At 40.2% G+C, this 20626-nt stretch overlaps 1 protein-coding gene across 1 annotated transcript in view; it reads left to right on the top strand.

The window, feature by feature from the left end:
- Window positions 1–20461, top strand: part of Rab21 (RAB21, member RAS oncogene family) — a 29446-nt gene extending 8985 nt beyond the window's left edge. The window contains exons 2-7 of the mRNA XM_031349258.1: window positions 6239–6298; window positions 7226–7333; window positions 10051–10114; window positions 14101–14155; window positions 14619–14707; window positions 18313–20461. Coding sequence (XP_031205118.1) covers window positions 6239–6298; window positions 7226–7333; window positions 10051–10114; window positions 14101–14155; window positions 14619–14707; window positions 18313–18458 — 522 coding nt within the window. The 3' untranslated portion in view covers window positions 18459–20461. The remainder of the gene's footprint in view (window positions 1–6238; window positions 6299–7225; window positions 7334–10050; window positions 10115–14100; window positions 14156–14618; window positions 14708–18312) is intronic.
- Window positions 20462–20626: the final 165 nt, after the last annotated feature.

Here is a 20626-nt window from a genome sequence, read left to right as displayed (position 1 = left end):
ACAGAATAGTTATTATGTAATTTACTTGTTTGCATTCTATCCTATCCTAAGATTGGGAGTGAAAGAGTTTACACTGAGGTCTACAACAGGATTAGGGATAGCAAAACAATGTGGTTACTTCTGTATATTTCATAGTCAGCAAATAGTCAGGATCATAATTCTTATTCCGGTACCATGCTTTCAAAAGCCTGTTCATGCTTATTGGAAAGACCTCCAGAAGTCAGTAGACAGTAAAGAACTGGACAACAACTAAAAAGTTGTGGAAAGATTCTCGTTTGGGATTTTATTTGTTCCCATGACTTCCCACCTATGATTGATTTTTTTTTTTTTTTCCTTCATCCACTAGGTTTTGGGTAAGATGTGGGGTGATAGGCACCAGGTAAAATAATGACCCGAGCTGATGAGATTGCTTATTTTTTTGTTGTTTGTTGAGACAGGGTTTCTCTGTGTAGTCCTGGCTGTCCTGGAACTCACTCTGTAGACCAGGCTGACCTTAAATCAGAGGTGTATCTTCTTCTGCCTCCCAAGTGCTGGAATTAGAGGTGTGTGCCACCACCACTCAGCTAGAGATCTCTAATTTTTAATATCCCTGAAGTTTAGAAGATGAAACACTTGGGATTTCATGGAATATGGAGGAAGAGGGTGGGAAATGTACCATTACTTTGATCTTTGCTATGTTGTTCCTACTGTGAGATTTAGGGAGGTGACTTGGTGTCCAGGAACATTTACTGTCCAAAACGGAGAACTGCCAGGTTAAGAAATGTGGGCTTTCTTGGCTAGACAGCTCTGTGCACTGGGAACGGCGTTTTGGAGCAGACAGGGTTTTGCCCACCGCACCCACCATAATTATCTGACCTTGGCTGAGTCACTGTAGTTCTGTAAATCTCAAATTTATAACTGTAAAGTAGGGCTCATTACCTACCTCATAAGATTGATGCAAGCATTAAATGAGAACTGGAAAGCACAGAGCTTGACAGAGTCCGTGAGCCCCACCCCCAGGCCTAGAACCTTCCAAATTACTACTATTGAATATACCACTTCTCCCCTTTCTGACAGGTGGTGGTTTATTGAGGAGTTACCAGCGATGTATAATTCCCTGCAAATGTTGAGACTGTTTTCAGCATAAACATGATTCTTATTTTTTTAAATATTCCCTCTTTCTTTCTTTCCTTCCTTCCTTTCTCCCTTTCTTTTCCTTCCTTCCTTCCTTCCTTTCTCCCTTTCTTTTCCTTCCTTCCTTCCTTCCTTCCTTCCTTCCTTCCTTTCTTTCTTTCTTTTTTTCTTTCTTACGTGTAAGTACACTGTAGCTGTCTTCAGATGCACCAGAAGAGGGCATCAGATCTCATTACAGATGGTTGTGAGCCACCTTGTGGTTCCTGGGATTTGAACTCAGGATCTCTGGAAGAGCAGTCAGTGCTCTTAACCATTGAGCCATCTCTCTAACCCCATAAGCATAATTCTTAAATGTGTGATTGTTTCCTTTTACCTTTGCTACCATATAACAGAATTAAGAAATACACTGGGGCTGGAAAGATGGCTCAGTGATTGAGTGTCTAGAGATTCTGAGTTCAATTCCCAGCACCGACATGGTGGCTCACAACCATCTGCAGTGGGGTCTGATACCCTCTTCTGGTGTGTCTGAAGAGAGCAATGGTGTACTCAAATAAATAAAATAAATCATTAAAATAAGAAATACACTGACCTGGTATTTTATACCCACAAAGGATAATTTAATAATATGGCCAAATTAAGTGCATAGTTTTGTAGAGCTGATTTAAGCAGACAAATATCAGGACTTTGTTTATTTGCTACTTTTGTGATGTACACAAACGTATAATTGTATTTTAAAGACAGTGTTTGCTCTTAAAAATACTTATAACATATTGAAAACTTAAAGTGTGGTGAAGTGAGATAACTTATGTTACAGAGAGAATCTTTCCACACATGGGGGCTAACTGAAAGGGGAAACATGCTTTAGAAGTGTGTCTCTTACTTGAATTAAGATAGTTTAGTCCCCAGGTCAGTTAGGTGACCCAGCAGCTCAAAGTACTACTACACAAGCCCTGCAACCTGAATTTGATCTCAAGAACCTAAGTAAAGGTAGGAAGCTTTTGAATGAGGACCCTATAAAGGTACTCAAACCGTGGCATGCATGCCCCACATACTTCATGTATATGCAAGTAAAAATTAATTTTAAAAAAACTAAAGTTTTGTCTATAATGAAATGTGTAAGAGCAAATTTCTTCCATAAGCTCTGTTCTACCTCCTCCAGTTTCCCTCTGCATGTGTGTAGAGGTAACATGTTATCTACAGGAACACTACAGCATTTGTTAAGAGCCTCCTCCAACCCTGCACTAGAGCAGCTTCACTTCAGACGTTAGCCTAGGAGGTACTGAAGTCTGGTGACCCCAAGTTGTTCCTTAGACAGTTTGGACCATACATCCTGCTTTGGGACTTGTTGTGTGACCTTGGGCAAGACATTCTCCTTGAGTCTCAATCTCCATGCCTAAAATATTTGGGTAGTAATTATTTCTGACTCACAGCTTTCTGAGAATTAAATAATATTTGGAAAGCTATTAAATTTTGCCTATTTTATTTTAGTCTAAAAAGGCAATAATAAAAAGTGTAATCTAGCTTGTAGAATTCTTATATCCTGAAAAGATACATTATAGTACAAGACAGTCTATTTCATGTGTTGCAAGTTAGGCTTCCAGAAAGTATAGAGTGGAGAAATTCAGTATAAAATGTGTGCATCTTATAGGGAGGATGGGGAAGATGTACAGTACACTCAGGGCAATGTCAGGTCGTAAAGAGAGACCAAGGGCCTACCCTGAGGCAAGGCTATCATAGAACCCCATAAGGAATATGAAGACTAGGCTTCGAAATTGTTTTGGGGAGGGATATTGGCTGGCAGGGAGGAAGATAGTTCTAAGATCTAAACCGTAGAGAAAGCTAGGCAATGTGGTGTGAGCCTGTAGTCATGGTCTCTGAGGAAACTAAGGCAGGGGCATCAGGTAATCAGGAAATCAATGCCAACCTGTGTAGTATAGTAAGACCCTGTCCTTAAACACACGCAGACTGCACGCACCAGGTTAGGGGGATTAAACCTTAGTGACTTGGAGAATGTGATCAGAATACTAAAGTTGGAATTCAGTATTTGTAGGGGAAGATCAATTCATTTAGTTTTAGATATATTTGAAAAAGAATCACAGAATTTGCATTTCTTCTACAAGGCATTGATATTTTAAACCATATTGGGAAGAACTGAATTCAAGTAATTTGTACAGATAGTAAGGAGAAAAGCTGAGGTTCAAATTAATCACCTTTTTGGCTTCTGTGCTATAGAGGAGAAGTCTTTTACTAAGTTGTTTTATTTTACCTTATGGCCTTCTCATTTTCCAAGTTTTGCTATTTCGCCATTTAAGATATTTTTTTTTTGTCCTTTTCAATACATCTATGTTTCACTCAGCCGTCTGCAATAGTGTACGTGTCCCTTGGAGGCAGCTATTCTGGCTCATCTCAGCTCTGCCATTCTTCCTGTCTGTGGACACCTCAGTCCAAGGGCTGTTGTCAGTCTCGTTTTCCTCAGTGCGCCGCAGTACACTTGGGATCCACATTTCTCCTCCTTGCCAGAAGTTAGCGGTGCTCACCTTTGTGCCACCCCTGCCTTTCCTCTGTAGACACTATCCCATGACTCCTTTGCCACAACTCCCAACTCCAGTCTTCTCCTTTTTAGAAACATACTAATTCTGGACTCTGGGTATATTTTCTATTTCTAAGCTGTTTTGTTAGAGGCAGGCTCTCACTGTGTAGCCCCTGCTAATTTTGAATTTATCCTCCTGCCTTCCCAGGAACCAGGATTACAGGCATGTGCCCCCATGCTCTGTTTGCTCTGTTGGTTGGGTCTGCTTGGCCCTGTCCTAACTTTGTAGTAGAGTTCTGTTTTCCAGTCTGGTCTCATCCTTAATACAACCTTCAGTCCCACAGTTATTCTCTTAAAAGATAAGTGTGTTTCCAGTGCTTAAACCCTTTAGTGATGCTCCCTTCCTTCAGATCTCAGGGAAGAAGTTGCTTAGTTCTATATAGAAGAAACCCAGGAATGAGAGAAGGTTAATGACTTAGGGGGTGCTTGTGTAAATGTGTCTAGCCAGCCTTCCTTTTGACAGAACTGTACTAAGTTCATGTGGTATTATGGATATGTAGAAAGCAGTATATATGATTTTTCAAATATACCTGACCTCTGTGTGTGGAGGGGGGGTGGGTCTCGTAATTTTGGAACAGGTTTTATTAAGACCTACAAGGGAGGTGGGATAGAATGTGGCTCATTTCTTAGAGTGTGTGCCTCACATGCTTGAAGCCAGAGGTTTGATAACCAGCACTGTCTAAGCCAGGGTGCATATGTGTAATCTCAGCACATGGGGGAGAGAGGCAGGACTCATCCCTGTCTACATGGTGAGTTTGAGGCTAGTCTGGAATACTGGAGACTCCTGTTTCAAAAGAGAATAGGGAAAAGTAAAGGTCTTATAGGGTAAGGTTCATACTCCTAGGATTTTTTTTTAAGATTTTTTTTTTTATGTGTATGGGTGTTTTACTCACATGCATATCTGCATACCACATGCATGCTTGATGCCCGTGGAGGTGAGAAGAGGGTGCCATATGCTTTACAATGGGAATTACAGATGGTTGTGATCTGTCATGTGGGTGCTGGGAATAGGACCTAGGTCCTTTGTCAGAACAAAGTGCTCTTAACCACTAAGCCATCTTTCCAGCCCCTTTTAAAGACCTTCGTAGGGTCTTTAAAAAAGTTACATGTGGGTTTTGGAGATTGACCTCAGGCTGGCAGACTCAATGGTGAGCACTTTTATTTGCTGAGCTGTCTCTCTGAGCCACAATCCTAGCATCTTTTGGTTTAGCCTTAGCTTCTGCATGGTCTCATTTTGGCACTGACTGTGCCAAGTGGAATTCCTCTTTGGGTGGCTTCAATGCAGTAGGCGTCAGTGGCTTTGCTTATGGGTAGAAGAAACCCCACCTACTCCTAAGGGAGGGATCACTCATCACCTTCCTTCCAACCAGGCAAGTGCTGGACTTCCTTTCTCAGCAGTTCCTTATAGTGTCCTTGGCAAGATCCACTGTTTTAGTCAGTGTCACCAAACACTGTTCTCCGTTCCTTGGGCTCAGGCAGCCTATAAGCTCCCCTTGAGAGATTGGCGCATGGCCTTTCATTTCTATGTCAGAGTTACATGTTAAACAGTTGAACTATAGGCATAGAACCATTTTGAGCAATGCTGGGGATCTTAGGGATCTTCTAGATACTCATTTTAATCAGAAGTAAGGAAGATTGCATTAAATTAAATGCCCCAGGAAAAAACTCATTGCATATATGGAATGGGAAAAGCACAAGGAAAGCAGGCTCCATTTTCTTAATGTGTTTTTATGAATATTTTATTAATTTTTAAGTGTGTGTGTGCACGCATGTCTGGGTATGGTGGCACATGCCTTAAATTTCAGCATCTAGGAGTCAGAGGCAGGAGGATCTCCGTGAGTTAAATGTTAGCCTGGTCCACATGGTGAGTTGTAGGTGAGCTAGGCTATACAGTGAGACCCCCCATCTCAAATTCCTTTTTCTTTAGAATGCATGTTGTGTATGTGTGTGTAGCACAGTGTATGTGTGGGAGTTAGAGGACATATTTGGATGTCACCCTTGACTTCTACTTCATTGTGAGATGGTCTCTTTGTTGGTCCTTACTGTGTAGGCCAGGGAGAGAGGAGTTTCCTGTGTCTGCATCCTGCCTTACCTTAGGTGTGCTTTGATTGTAGATATGCATGCTACTGCTGTGCATATGTGTAAGTGGGTTCTGAGATGAAGAATCCAGGTCATTATGCCATGTCCTCATGTTGCATGAAAAGCGCTTTACCGCTGAGCCATCTCCCAGTGCTTTACTGCTCCATTGGCCACCACGCTAAGCCCTCAGCACTTCCTACATTCTCTTAGAGTTTTTATAACTTGTGTTCATAGAACAAGATAGGTTTTTCTTAGAGTATGAGTAATATTTCTTCATCTTTAGTGAAAATAATAGTAGGCCATAAAATAAAAACTTAGTGATTGCCTTTTCTTCCAGATAATCTAAGTTTGATGTGGAGATGACTCATTTATTCATGTATGGTCAGAGGGAAGGACATTATTTTATTATTTTACAGGAAGCATTGTTTAACATGTATTTCTTTTTTCTTTTTTTAGGCATCTTTCTTAACAAAGAAGTTAAATATTGGTGGGAAAAGAGTAAACCTTGCCATATGGGTAAGTATTCAGAAATCTTTTTGTTTGTTTGTTTTGAGACAGGGTCTCACTGTGACAGCTCTGGTTGTCCTGATCACTCTGTAAACTAGGCTGATCTTAAACTCAGAGATCAAATCTCCCTCTGCCCCACTGGTGCTAGGATTAAAGGTATGCACCACTATGCCTGGCTTCAGAAATAGTCTAATAACTAACTCAGTTGAGGAATTGAATTTGGATTTCATATTTGTTTTATTTAAAGTAAATAAATTAACTACTCCAAACCATTTTCTTAATTAAAAAGTTCCTAAAATACAATTAAGAAATCTATTGGGGGGGTAGAGAGAGCTGGAGAGATGCCTCAGTGATTAAAGAGCACTGACTGCTCTTTCAGAGGTCCTGAGTTCATTTCCCAGCAACCACGTGGTGGCTCTCAGCCATCTGTAATGGGATCAGATGCCCTCTTCTAATGTGTCTGAAGACAGCTGCCGTGTATTCATATGCATAAAATAAATAATTAAATAAATCTTTTTTAAAAAAGAAGCCTATTTGAAGTACAACTTTATATCTAATATTGCTGTTACAATTTTTTTGCAGAAAGGTGAGGGTTGATGGGGCTGCCTTGCTTGCTCTTGATTTCCCCTAGCACCTGGAGTAGCTAGTGGAGATCAGGAAGTGTTAGCAAGTGGTCCTGATGCACTCCGTCCGCTTCTGCATTCTGAAGATCCTTATTGTAGGGCAGTGCGCTCTAACCATGGAGCACCTGAACTGCTCTGTTAGTGTGGATGGAGCACCAGCTGGGAGGAAGAAGAGTCTTGTGGAACAGTAGAGCATCACATGATGCTTAATTAAACACCTGGCTTTGTTTCTTTTTGTACTGTTCTTTGGGTTCTCTGTTTAGCAGCCATATGCTCTTTCCTTTTGACCTCCTAAGCATTTGTTCTTTCTTAGGATACAGCAGGTCAAGAGAGATTCCATGCACTGGGTCCAATTTACTACCGAGATTCGAACGGAGCTATTTTAGTTTATGATGTAACAGATGAAGATTCATTTCAGAAGGTATTCTGCTCATTTCTGTAGATGACTTAATTGGAAGGACCATACTGGTTGATTGATTGATCCTTCTTTCATGTGTCTGCAATTACCAATGACTAGTTTTTAAACAGTAAAGCATACAGTTTGAGCATACATGGTGACCATTATTTATCAAAATAATTAGTTCATATTGGAGTATTAATGGTTTATTATGGCTTTCTCAAATATTAGAAAAATGTAGAGACTTTGTTTTTTTACCTTGCATTTGCTTCCACTGGGCACCTAAAGCTTGGCGTGTCTCTGCATGGGCTGCCTCCCACAAAGGGGAAAAGTAAGAGCAAACTGAAGTCTAAGGCCCTACCCCCAAGTAAACACCCTGGAGGAATGAGCTTTAGAAAGATAGTGTTCAGTTTTTAAATTCTTTCTTAATTTTTTTTTTTAAAGATTTATTTGTTATATGTAAGTACACTGTAGCTGTCTTCAGACACACCAGAAGAAGGCATCAGATCTCATTACAGGTGGTTGTGAGCCACCATGTGGTTGCTGGGATTTGAACTCATGACCTTCCGAAGAGCAGTCGGTGCTCTTCCCCGATGAGCCATCTCACCAGCCCCTTTCCTAATTTTTTAACCTCTCTTCCAATTTATACTGTACATGTAGAATATTTCTCCTCAAGACAGGATCTCACTATCTAGGTCTAGCTGACCTGGAACTTGCTATGTAGACCAGGCTAGGTTCTCACAGAGATCCCCTGTCTCTGCCTCCCAATAGCTGGGATTAATGGAGCAAGCCCTTCACCAAGTGTAGGGTTTTTAAACTTATTTGGAACCAAAATTAAGTCACCTGTGAACTTTCCCCACAGTCGCAATGAGTTCCTGTGTGACCTTCCTCGGGTCAGTAGTGTGTTGGCATGTGTGAGGGAATGGGTAATTTATAAGGCAGAGCTTTTCTTGTATTGAGTTACAAGTTAATGCTTATTGAAATGACTTCTAATTTAGTTTTGCTTTTGTTTTTTCTATTTACCTCTTCCTTCCTCATATCTGTGAATTTAATGACACAAATACAAATATATAGTTTCCTTGTTAGATTATTAATGATGCAGGAAAACAGCCTAGGTAGGAATACAAATGAAACAAACGCTTGCTGATCTGAGGTGTGTTTGCTTTTTAGTTACTAGGAGGCTGCTGTTTGATGCTGCCTGTTACCATTTCTTGGCTTTTTACATACAGAGCAGAGGCTTAAGCATTTCATTGATTTAAAAAGTGGCCAGTTACTGATACTGAACAGAACCCCTAATGAAACTGACTAAGCTCATGGTTCTGTGGGTTGGCCAGCAGGTCCTCTGCTCTTTGTCATGGCATTAGAGTCACTCAGAACTGTACTGAAGGGGGAATTTGATGGAGGCTGGAATGCCCAACAGGCCTAGTTCTTCATATGTCCTTTGTCCATATGCACTTGCTTGGTTTACACTGTCGCCTAAGCTTTTTGTAGGACCATTAGATTCCTATAAAAGTAGAATCCACCGGGCTTTGTTAACCTTGAGTCTGGAACAGGCATAGTGTTCCCTCTGTCGCATATTCTTGATCAAATGAGTTATAGGGCAGCCAGAATTTCACCTGGAGAAGGACGGAGCACAGGCCCAGCTTTACTTCATCTGGAAATCCATGGAGAGTGATCTGGTCCCGTGATGTTAGCATTTTTTTAAGACATGGATTGGTAGATGGTTATGTTATCTGTGTGGGAGGAATGCAGTTGTGATGAAGATGCACTTTTTCCATTCTCATATATTTCTCATGCGATATCAACCTGTGCTTTATTATAGGATGATAATAATCATCTCTGCTTTTATAAAGATTTATAAAGACAGTTCCTCTGCATTTTTATAGAGAGTAGCCACACAGAACATTCATGTCATAGGCACAGACACATAGTAAATGTTTACCACATAGTAGTGGAATTTTTCCAACTTACAGATGTTTATTTTTTTAAGGCGGGTATGTATGTTTTGTGAGACTTGATTGTGTATAGATTAAATTTTACTCCAAGAATTGAAAGCAGATGTCCTGGTTTGTTTTTTATCATGCTGTTTAATTATGATTTCATTATTGTAATATTTAAGAATAGTATTGTTAATTCCAGTTTATGCCCAACTGTGTCCATAGCTGAGCCACTTCCTTAATGGACAGTCATTGTTACTGTAACTGTCCTCTACTTGAGGTTCTCACCAGAGGATGATAGGAATCTAAAGACATCTTTGGCTGACACCATGGGAGAATAATGTTGGCTTCAGTTGGTAGAGGCCAGGGATTCCACTAAGTAGTCACACATAACATAGCCAATCTCACAGGAAAGGGTTCTGTCAGCCACAATATCCGTAGTACCAACAGAAAGCTATTGTCAGAGACAAAGCAATGAAATCTTATTTTGCCATCCACACTTTCTTTTCTTCTAAAGGCTGTAACGTAGAAGTCTAAAGGCTATAATGTAGGAATCAATTAAGGCTTCATCAAGAAGACTATGCTCATACCTTCCTAAGTCCAAAGTGACTCGGTTACAAATGTCTTAGTACCAGGTCACTGGACTTTGCAATGTTTTGTTCTGGCAAATAACTTTGCTTGAATGTATGAAAAACGTATAAAACTTTGTAATAAGAGGTGTGTTTTATACACTCATATGGTTTAGGTATTGTGGAACTAATTCCAATATGATCTGTTGTCATGTTTGCTCTGTTGTGTACACAGGTAAAAAACTGGGTCAAAGAATTACGGAAAATGTTGGGAAATGAAATCTGTTTGTGTATAGTTGGTAAGTATTAATGCTGGTTTATTTTTAATGTCCTTTGTTTCTTGTGGTTATATTTTGGAATCTTTCTAAGTGGCTTGTATGTAAGGGTTTAATCCCCAGAACCACTGTTTGACAAAACAATTATAACTGCAGTATCCAACTGTGCAAGATATAAAATATATATATATTACATATATATTATATATACATATGTTCGCTACTATTTTAGCAGTGACCATAGACCAAAAAATAAGAAAATTAATGTAAGAGTGTGCTAGTGTAAGCAAAAGGAAAAGGTGAAAAATGTAATGTCAGGGAAGAGAAAAGAGCAAGAGCTTAGGAAAGGTAAAAACCATGAAAAAGTTCCAATAGTGAAAAAGTGTGCAAGCAAATGTAAATAACTGTAAGAAGGGAATCCAAGGTAAACCCATCAGCCGGCACAACATCCTCCTGACTGAAATGCAACCCCTGGGAGCCATCTAAGTGTTGAGAGAACCAACCGTGCAAAGCTGTCCTCTGGTGTTCACATGTGTGCTGGAGTATGTTCATTTCCTTGCACAAATGTATCATGCATACATTATAGTAATGTTTTATTTAGGTAAAAGCATTAGTTTTCCTATAAGGCAAAACCCAACACCAAAATAAAACCTCCAGGAAGATGAAGCTAGAAGTGTAATAGTACATATGTGTGTTGGACAGAAGGGGTGAGGCAGTATTGCCAATAATGATAAATGTATGAACCAAAACAGATGACACATGGAGAAGGGAATAAGCAGGAAAAGCTTTTAGAAGTGATAGTAGAAAATGCTGCTAGTGCTGTAATAAAAAGAGGAGCTGGAGAGATGGCTCAGTGTTAAGAGCACTTGACCACTGTTGCAGATGTTGCAGGGTTGGTTCCCAGAACCTATGTCAGGAGGCTCACAACGACCTGTAACTCCAGTTCCAGAGCATCCAGTGGCCTCTGACCTCCATGGGCACCTGCCACCTCCATACACTGTGCACGGTGCACATAAACTAATACAGGCATACATATATATACATAATAAATTATTAAATCTTTTTCAAAGATGTAATAAAAAGGGAAAAAATATGAAAGGCTAAAAATATGTGTTGGGCCAGCTTTTTTCTTGGTTCCAATAATTATAGAATTCTATTTATATGGGGGGAGGACTTAAGTGGTACTAGCAGGCTCCCTAGGTTTTTTTTTTTACTGTTTATTGAGCCTGTAATGAACAAGTGTCTGATGCTCACTGGAGCTAACAAACACTCAGCTTTGCATTCTGTGGTTGGGCTCACACAAGGTCTTGGCTCTCCAGCACAGTTTCCAGGGTGGCTTCTTAGCTGAAGGGATTGTCTCCCAAGTGCATTGGGATCACAGGAAGCAACTACAACACTGAGATCTGCCAAGTCTGAGGACCTGTTCATCTGTTCAGTATGACTTAAGTACCACTGCTCTGCCGGAAAGATGTAGCCATGGGGGCAAGGAGCCCAGTGGGGCTTCAGTTTCCAGACGCTACGACTGCAGCAAACAGATAGAGGGCTAGAGAGGTTGGTTCTCGCAGCAGCTCAGGCTCAGGTCTGCAGAAGTGCCAGCTTAGTCTAGGTTCATGAGATCTGTTCTAGCAGGTGACAGTGGGGTTGCTCTTTCCTGTAAACTTCTCTTCCTGGACTGAGCTTCCTGCCTTGTGCACTTGTCAGCATCTGATCCTTCTGCTCTCTGCACTGCCTTCAGGACTCTCTGGTCACTGGGCTGCTGCAGATTAAATTGAGCTTCCCTGTCCTGTGATTGTTCCCCATTATTAAGTTCTCCAGGTAGCTCATCTCCAGACAGGTTCTCTCAAAATGGGGCCTAGCTCTTGCCCTCTAGAGTCATGCACTGTGATAAATGGGTGCTTCTCCATGCTGTCCATCTTTCCAGAGGAATCACAGTCTCACCACAATCCACAGCTGCTGGGAGCTGTGTGAGGGCTGTAGGCTCCTCATGAGGTGCAATGCTAGACTCCCAGGAATGCAGGGATCCTAGGGATCATTGTCCTCAATGTGCCCAGCTCAGGGTTTGCATAGTTAACAGCCATGTCACCTCATTGCTTTTATATAGAGCATAGTCAACAAAAGCTTCATCTCCTTTTCAGAAGTTTGGTCAGTCAAGTTTTCCCAGGTTCTAATATAATAAAATTATTTAAATCCATGTATATATATATATATATATATATATATAATACATGCGCATATATGTGTGCATATATCCACACAAGCACATATGTAGAAATAGAGACAGAGAAACAAAGATGGTCATTATGAGCTTTGCCTAGCCTGGAACTCCCAGAGATCTGCCTTCCAAGTTCTGGGATTAAAGGCATATGCCACCACATCTGGCTAGATTTATTTTTATTATTTTTTGTTATGTGTGGAAGGGTATGTATATGTGAGTGCATGTCCCCATGAAAGCCTGGCCCTTTCCTCTTGGAGCTGGAGTTACAGTTATCTGTGAGCTGACCAACATGGGTCAAGGACTGTATTCATGTCCTTTGAAGAACAGTGTGCTCTCCCAACCACCGAGCCATCACCCAGCCCCGTAATGAAGTTTTGTTGGAGACCTGACACCAGGTGGTGCTTCTTGTATTAATAGAGTAAAACAGCTTGTTCCCTCTCTGATTACTGTCCAATGTACTGGCTATATTATTTATTAGATTGAATTTTTATTGACAGACTGTAATGTAGACTGTGAAATTAATGTGGTTCTTGTAGCAGTGTGGATCTGTTCAGAGAATAGTGTTCTCTGCTGATGTGGTTGGCACACACTGACTTTAGTGTCTCCCGTTCACACTCATCCTTTCCATTTGTTGCAACTCAGAGTTAAGTACTCGGATTGTCTGCACTTGGACTTACCAGTGATAAGCACTTCATCTGTCATTGGGCGCTGTGTTTATTCTGTTATGGAGTTTATTTTATTCTATCTGAGAGTTAAAACGGCTTAGGTTACTTCTCCCCCATGCTTATCTGCTTGTCGTTTCTGTGACCTTTACCCTCTATCCAGCCAGTTCAGCTTCTGTCCACTACTCTATAAAAAGGCTGGTTTTTGTTTTTGTATTGTTGTCTTTTTTCAGTATCTTAATTTTGGTTCTACTTGGTTTTTTTGTTTGTTTGTTTGCTTGTTTTTTAGCAAAAACTTGACTTAGATCCATTGTTTGCGGAAAACTAAACATACTCACTAATTTTAAATCTACGTGGCATGTATATATTACCATGTAAGAGATCACTGAAATCGTTTTATAAACAATATACTTAAAGCTTCTATGGTAGAGGAGTGCTTAAAACATTTGCCAGGCGGTGGTGGCGCACGCCTTTAATCCCAACACTCGGGAGGCAGAGGCAGGCGGATTTCTGAGTTCGAGACCAGCCTGGTCTACAGAGTGAGTTCCAGGACAGCCAAGGCTACACAGAGAAACCCTGTCTTGAAAAAATTAAAAACAAAAAACAAACAAACAAACAAAAATTCATACATTAAAATTTTTACTTTAACTAGTTCATGTTATCCCATTTAGAGCCCAAGATACAAGCATACTATGTTTTAGTAAACCAATAATTATATTCAATTATTGATTGACTTTAAGTTGATTGGGAAATGAAGAATTTTTTTGTTGTTTTTTTTGCACCACATATATATATGTATATATAAATATATATATGCATACATATATATTTTAATTAAAAAAAACGACTATACTTTCTCATGAATCTTAGCCCCTGCTGTGCCTTGTGGGCTCTGTGGAAGAAGCTGTCTGCCCCTGGCAGGTGAGGTTCAGGTGGCAGCCTCACTGACCTTGTGCAGGAGGCAGGACTATGGTGGCTCTCACATCTTTGTGATGAGACATTTAGAAGGCTGATGGGGATTACTGTTATTTTTTTTTTCAAATAATTAGGCATAATTATATATATTTAGGATCGCCTTATTTTATTAAAAAATAAATCAATATTAAGGATAGTGTTTCCTTTTTTCACATTAGGTAATAAAATAGACTTGGAGAAAGAGAGACACGTCTCCATTCAAGAAGCAGAATCGTAAGTGTCTTGCTCCCCAGCAGCAGTGCTCCCCAGTGGGAGCAGACTCACCGTGCACCTTGATGGCTCCCTCACACGACCCTTTAGGGAGGACTGAACATTTGTTCTCAGGAAGTGTGTTTGCATTTCAGAGTAGTGGGCAGCTGGCAAGAGTAAGGTATTTCTCTTGCAATTTCTCTTGATTTCACAAAAAACGAGGAATATGTGGAGGAGAGCTATCAAGATTAAATGCCAGGATCACAGAGACTTGTATTTTGCATTCCAAATTAATGTATAAAAATTTCAACCCTGTTATGTTCTTTTCTTTCTAAATTTGGATCAATATATAGGGAAGTTAAATAGCTAAATAACCTTAGTATAACTAAAATTGGATAATTTAGTAAGTCAGTAAAGGTAAATTTAGTCACTAAAATTGCTGTTATAGAAAGCTTTATGTCAATGACTCTTTTTTTTCTTTGTTAAGGTATGCAGAGTCTGTGGGAGCAAAGCATTATCATACTTCTGCTAAACAAAACAAAGGCATTGAGGAGCTCTTTCTTGACCTTTGTAAAAGTACGTATATGCACATTAGTACATTTAAAAATGGTTTTTTAAAAACTGTTATTAATGTTTGCAGCCAGGAATAGTGGCACACACCTTTATCCTACCGTCAGAAGGCTGAGGTAGGAGGATCCCTGAGTTTGAGGTTAGCCTGGTCTATATATCGAGATCCAGACCCTGCCTCAAAAAAAAAAAAATTATTTCTTCTAAAGTGATATTTAGCAAATTCCTGTTAATGAAAAAAAGGAGAAAAATTTAAGATCTGTCTGTACTGTCATTCCTTGGTACTCTTCAATTCATGTTTTAAAATATTGGGACTTTTGTCTTTTTTAAGCAATAACTGATAGTTTGGAAGTCCTTTGTTTGCTGTGTGCTAATGTATTTAAGGTGTCTGTGTGACTTTTTTAAAAAGCAGGGAAAATTTGTGTATTAAAATACATTCAAGGGGCTGAGAGATTGCACAGTTGTTAAGGTGCTTGCTCTGTAAGTACATGTGCAGACATGAGCTCATTCCCAGCACCACAGACATGGTGGCGTGAGTTTATAAGCCCCTCGCCCACTTCCCAGGCTGTGGCATTGGATCACTGGGGCTAGCCTAACCTAATTCAATAGGCAAGATCTCAAACCTAGTGAAAAACCCTTTTCAAAGAATAAGGTGGTGCCATCTGGACTACAAACACACTTTCTAAATGAAAAAGAACACACATTTGAGAGCCATAACAGTTTGTTGCAATGGGCAGATCTTATTTCACCTTGATTGACAGATTAGTGAAGAAAACATTGTGAGAACAATCAGTGCATGAATGCTCGGAAGGCTTGTTACTAAGTCTTCCAGGCATCAGGATGATGACGAGCTTATGGCTTTCACAGATCACATTAAAGTATACCATGAATAAAATGATTCTGACACTTGGTCCAAAGTAATTGTAGAGGCATGTGGGTAAAATGTGGGGTTGGCTCTATTAGGCTCTTTTTCTCCACTTTTACTTGTTTGAAGTTTTCATGATAAAAGGTTTTCTAGGAGAAAGAAGAGCAAGTTCCTTAGTAAGTATGGCCTTATTAAGAAGTTTGCTTCTCATGTTGCCAATACAGTACTTATATTTAGGAGAATGCTAGTCTGTGGAGTAATAGTGAGTGGTCGTCAAATTGTAGCCTTTAAACTTATGGACTTCATACTCTCAGGAATTTGATGAAACTGGTTTTGCACTCAAGGGGGAAAATATGTGTACACCACCTTTGGGGTAAATTTTACTTTAAGACTCCAAAGTTATTCATAATTCCTTTAGGAAAACAAGGTCTTGTGTTAATCTGCATTAGCATTACTTGAGATTATTAAAAGCAGCTTCTTGGGCCAGTCCTAACCCTATTGAATCAGAAGGTCTGGGAAGGGAGGACAGGTTCTGTTCTGTAGAAGCCATCCACGTGATGCTGATGTGCCAAGCTGAGAATCAGTGCTGTGTCCAGCTGCATGAGGATCTGCTGAAGCACACTGGGATGTAGGTGTGTTATGTCCTGAAGGTCGAATTTCCACGAGTACCCAAGTGTCATGCTGCCAGTTCTCAGGCAGACTTAAAATAGAAGATTATAGAACAATTACTGAGCAGTGTGATTTAGTCTCATACCTTAAGAATATTTACAGTATTCTCCATATATTCATTTAAAAGTCTTGTAATGTACAAATGCTAATATAAATCTATTTCATACATACTAAAACACACCCAGAAATGGAAAACTTTACAAGGCTTAATAAATAAGGAGAAGCAGAATCTGTAATGGTTCCTTATTTCATCTCACTGTGGTGCCTGGCACACCCTTTCTGTTCTCCCTGAGCTACAGACTGGATATAGACTGTAGAACTCGTGTTTTAAAGACTCCCTCTCTCTCCTTCCTTCATCTTGTTGACTGACTGTGGTTTCCTCCCAATCAGTCTTGAATTTTCATTCTTGTAAATTGTTCCTCAAAAAGGAGATAAGATTTGTCTGGTTTTGTCAGGCAGTAGTGGCGCACGCCTTTGATCCCAGCACTTGGGAGGCAGAGGCAGGTGGATTTCTGAGTTGGAGGCCAGCCTGGTCTACAGAGTGAATTCCAGGACCAGGCTACACAGAGAAGCCCTATCTCGGGAAAAAAAAGAAAAAAAAAAAAAAAGATTTGTCAAAAAAAAAAAAAGATTTTTCAGGTTTTGTTTGTTTGCTTAATTGGTTGGTTTTGTTTGTTTGTTTTTTAAATTTTTATTTATTTTATGTATATGAGTACACACTGTAGCTGTACAGACGGTTGTGAACTTTCATCTGGTTGTTGGGAATTGAATTTATTAAAGGACCTCTGTCGGCTCCACTCGCTCTGGCCCAAAGATTTACTTATTATTATAAATAAGTACACTGTAGCTGTCTTTAGACACACCAGAAGAAGCATCAGATCTCGTTATGGATGAGACCATGTGGTTGTAAGCCACCATGTGGTTGCTGGGATTTGAATTCAGGACCTTCAGAAGAGCATTCAGTGCTCTTAACCGCTGAGTCATCTCACCAGCCCGTTTGTTTGGTTTTTTTGAAACAGTTTCTCTGTCTAACAACAGCTTTGGCTCTCCTATAACTCACTCTCTAGACCAGGCTGACCTGGTAGTCTGGGACTCAGAGATCTGCCTTCCTCTGCCTCCTATGTACTGGGATCAAAAGCCACACTACCACCTGGCAGGTTTTTGTTTTTATTTTTATTTTTTATATATTTATTTATTGCTGGATTTGTGGCTTTTGTCTTATGTAAGAAATCTAGCCTAGTGGTGGCAGCACACACCTTTAACTCCAGCATTTAGAAGGCAGAGTCAGAGTCAGATGGAACTGTGAGTTCCAGGCTAGCCTGGTCTACAGAGTGAATTACAGGACAGCCAAAGAGATAGAGACAGACATGCAAAGAAAAATCTTTAAGCCCAAATCACAAAATTCTCTTCCCATCTTTCTCTGTTCCACTTGTGTGAGAATCTCACTTAGCCCAGGTTAGCCTTGAACTCTGTATGTAGCAGAGGCTGTCTTTGAACTTGATCCTACTGCTTCCACTTCCCACTTAATGGCATTGCAGACACCTGCTACCAGCCTCCAGCCGCTCACTGTCCCAGTTCATGCAGGCATCCTGTGCCGTTGTTTGCTTGCTGTGCCATTGCTTCATTTTGTTTGGTTTTCATTGTGGAACTCACAGAAATCCTCCTGCCTTTGTGCTTAATCACAGAAATCCTCCTGCCTGAGTGCTTAAACCACTGTACACAATATATGTAACTTGATACTATGTATGATACACACATGGCTATTTCTGTCTCTCTCTCTCTCTCTCTCTCTTTTTTTTTTTTCTGAGACAGGGTTTCTCTGTGTAGCCCTGGCTGTCCTGGAACTCACTCTGTAGACCAGGCTGGCTTCGAACTCAGAAATCCGCCTGCCTCTGCCTCCCAAGTGCTGGGATTAAAGGTGTGCGCCACCACTGCCCAGCGAAGCTGTTTTCTTGAGTTGCCATAGTATTCAGTGTGTGGCCTTGAGAGACTGTTGATGAGAAGTCAGCTCTCCCAGCTGAATTGAAATTGCAGAGAGAGACCCCAGGGTATGGTCTGCTCACCTTTGTTTCTGTTTCAGGAATGATAGAGACAGCCCAGGTGGATGAGAGGGCAAAAGGCAATGGCTCCAGTCAAGCCGGGGCTGCTAGGCGAGGCGTGCAGATCATCGACGATGACCCTCAAGCTCAGAGCGGCAGCGGAGGAGGGTGCTGTTCTTCTGGATAACAGCTCACGCCTGTGAAACTCAAAACAAAACAGAACTGTGGATCATTGCCCTCAACATGAAGACTGCCATATTCCAAGTCACATCATTTTACCAATGGAGTTATAGAATTAACAGTATTTTCAATTACGTTTATAACACTGCAGAGACCTTAAGTGCTAAACTTAGTGGAGTTTGTGACCAGAGAATTGGCATTTTCTACAAATGTTAACAAAGCAATTACCAATGGCCTTTTTACATATTTTTTCTTTAATGAGGAATAATATGCATGTAGAAAAGACCTACTTAAAGGCTTCATTTATATTCTTTTAAATCAGATCTTTATTTAATAACTTATATATGATGTTGGAATGGTATACATTTTTGCAGTCCTTTGTATTTTGTGGTAGTTTGAATTGTATCACTTCTAAACAGCATACTGTTTTTGTTTTTGTTTTTTGATTAGCAGATACGTGAAGTTCTATTTTTGCAGGGTTTGCACAGGCCCCTAACTGTCTACTACTTTGATATAATCTATAAACATCCTGTATGCTGAGCTGGTAAAATACATTGTAAATTACATATTAAATATTTTATCTGCTTTTACAAGCGCAAGGTGCAAAAATATATACAATTGTCTTATTGATGACTGTAAGGTGAATTAACCGTTGGTGATAACACCTAAGCTTTTGACTCTGTTAAAACGCTCATCGCCCCCTTTACTTGTCTTACCCTGAAAGTGCGTCTTTGAATGTTCACACACTTACCCAACTTACTGCTGTTGTCACTTTCCCCTTTGTTTCCTTTTTTCTGTTTCCCTTTCTTGTTTCTTTCTTTCTTTCTTTCTTTCTTTTTTTTTTTTTTTTGCCTCTGTGTGTCCTTGTGATCCAAAAGCAGCCTTTGCCTTTTTATTAAACAAGATTCCTTCCGCCAGTGTTGTTCTAGAATGGTTACCTTAGAAGAATTTGAATGCCGCTTGCCAAGTTTCATCCCTGCAACAACTCAAGTTTTCTGTAGGACTTTCCAGGAGATGAGCTCTGTGACTCATCTGTAATAGCCACTGGCCAAGGGTTATTTATACAGAACATGAGTGGTAGTGAACATTCCCAAGGCAGCGCTCCTGGGTCCCTTGTGTGGTTATTGCTGTCAGTAATGATTACAGAAAGTCGTATTTCATTTTATAAGAGTTTTCCTGAGTTTCTATAGGAAGAAGCATTTTCTAATGCTGTTACAGCAAACACTGGAAAGATTTTATTATAAAATCATAATCTTGTTTATTTTGTAATTAGTCCCACATTAGATTTTTTTTTTCCTTTAGCATTGGACTGAAATTTGTTCATTTAGAAGAGAATCAGGCACTGCTCACAGAAGAAACAGATTGTGGAAATTAACATAAATTGTTCTGGTTCTAATATATATATATTTTTCCCATTTCTGTCATGCTTGTAAAACTAGTAAATGTTGTGTGTAAGATAAGATGGAATGGTCCCTGGAGTTCCTTCTTCTAGGAAGTAGAATATAGTAATGCAGTTAGTAAGCATCTCTGAAGATAGGAGGAGGTGGTGGTCAATGAGCGAGTGCTCCCAGATTCTTAAGAGGAGCTTAAACCTTCCCAAATAGGCGGAAAGGTGAACGGCTTCCACCTTACTATCTAAATAATAGGAACTGAACTTAGCCTTGTGTTCTCTGAGCCCTCCCTTAGATTTACTTGTTTACTTACTTATCTACCTTGCCAAATTCAAAATGCTGACCTCTGTGCTGTGTGTTTAACGATGGTCAAAGTGAAAAGAGTCAAGAGAATGAGCTACAGTTGTGTTCCATTATGAGAGGACTGCACTGTGCCACCCTGGGTTGCTTGTGAAGTTGGTGTCCATGCAAGGGCTTAGGGGCAGCAGAAAGCATGAGTTGCTGGAAAATTTGTTCCTACCCTCTGGCCTTTTCAGGAGCAAAGACTGCTGCCAATCCTACTGTTGTAGATAGGAAATATACTCTCCTCATTGGAATAAAATACTGTTTCTAAACTAGAGATGAAATTAAAATAAGTTAAACTTGACCGTTGGAGAGCCGGACTGGAGTTTTTCACACTCAGTTGTATCAGACTCACATAGGAGCCTCTGCTGTACAGTCGCAGGTAATCATTGCTGGGGTAGAAGCCGTTCGCCACGCTGTCCTTTGCCCCCTCAACACCCCT

This window comes from Mastomys coucha, unplaced genomic scaffold (assembly GCF_008632895.1).
Source record: "Mastomys coucha isolate ucsf_1 unplaced genomic scaffold, UCSF_Mcou_1 pScaffold4, whole genome shotgun sequence".
Taxonomy (NCBI): domain Eukaryota; kingdom Metazoa; phylum Chordata; class Mammalia; order Rodentia; family Muridae; genus Mastomys; species Mastomys coucha.
Note: the sequence above shows the minus strand (reverse complement) of the source record. Positions and strands in the feature narration are given on the sequence as shown.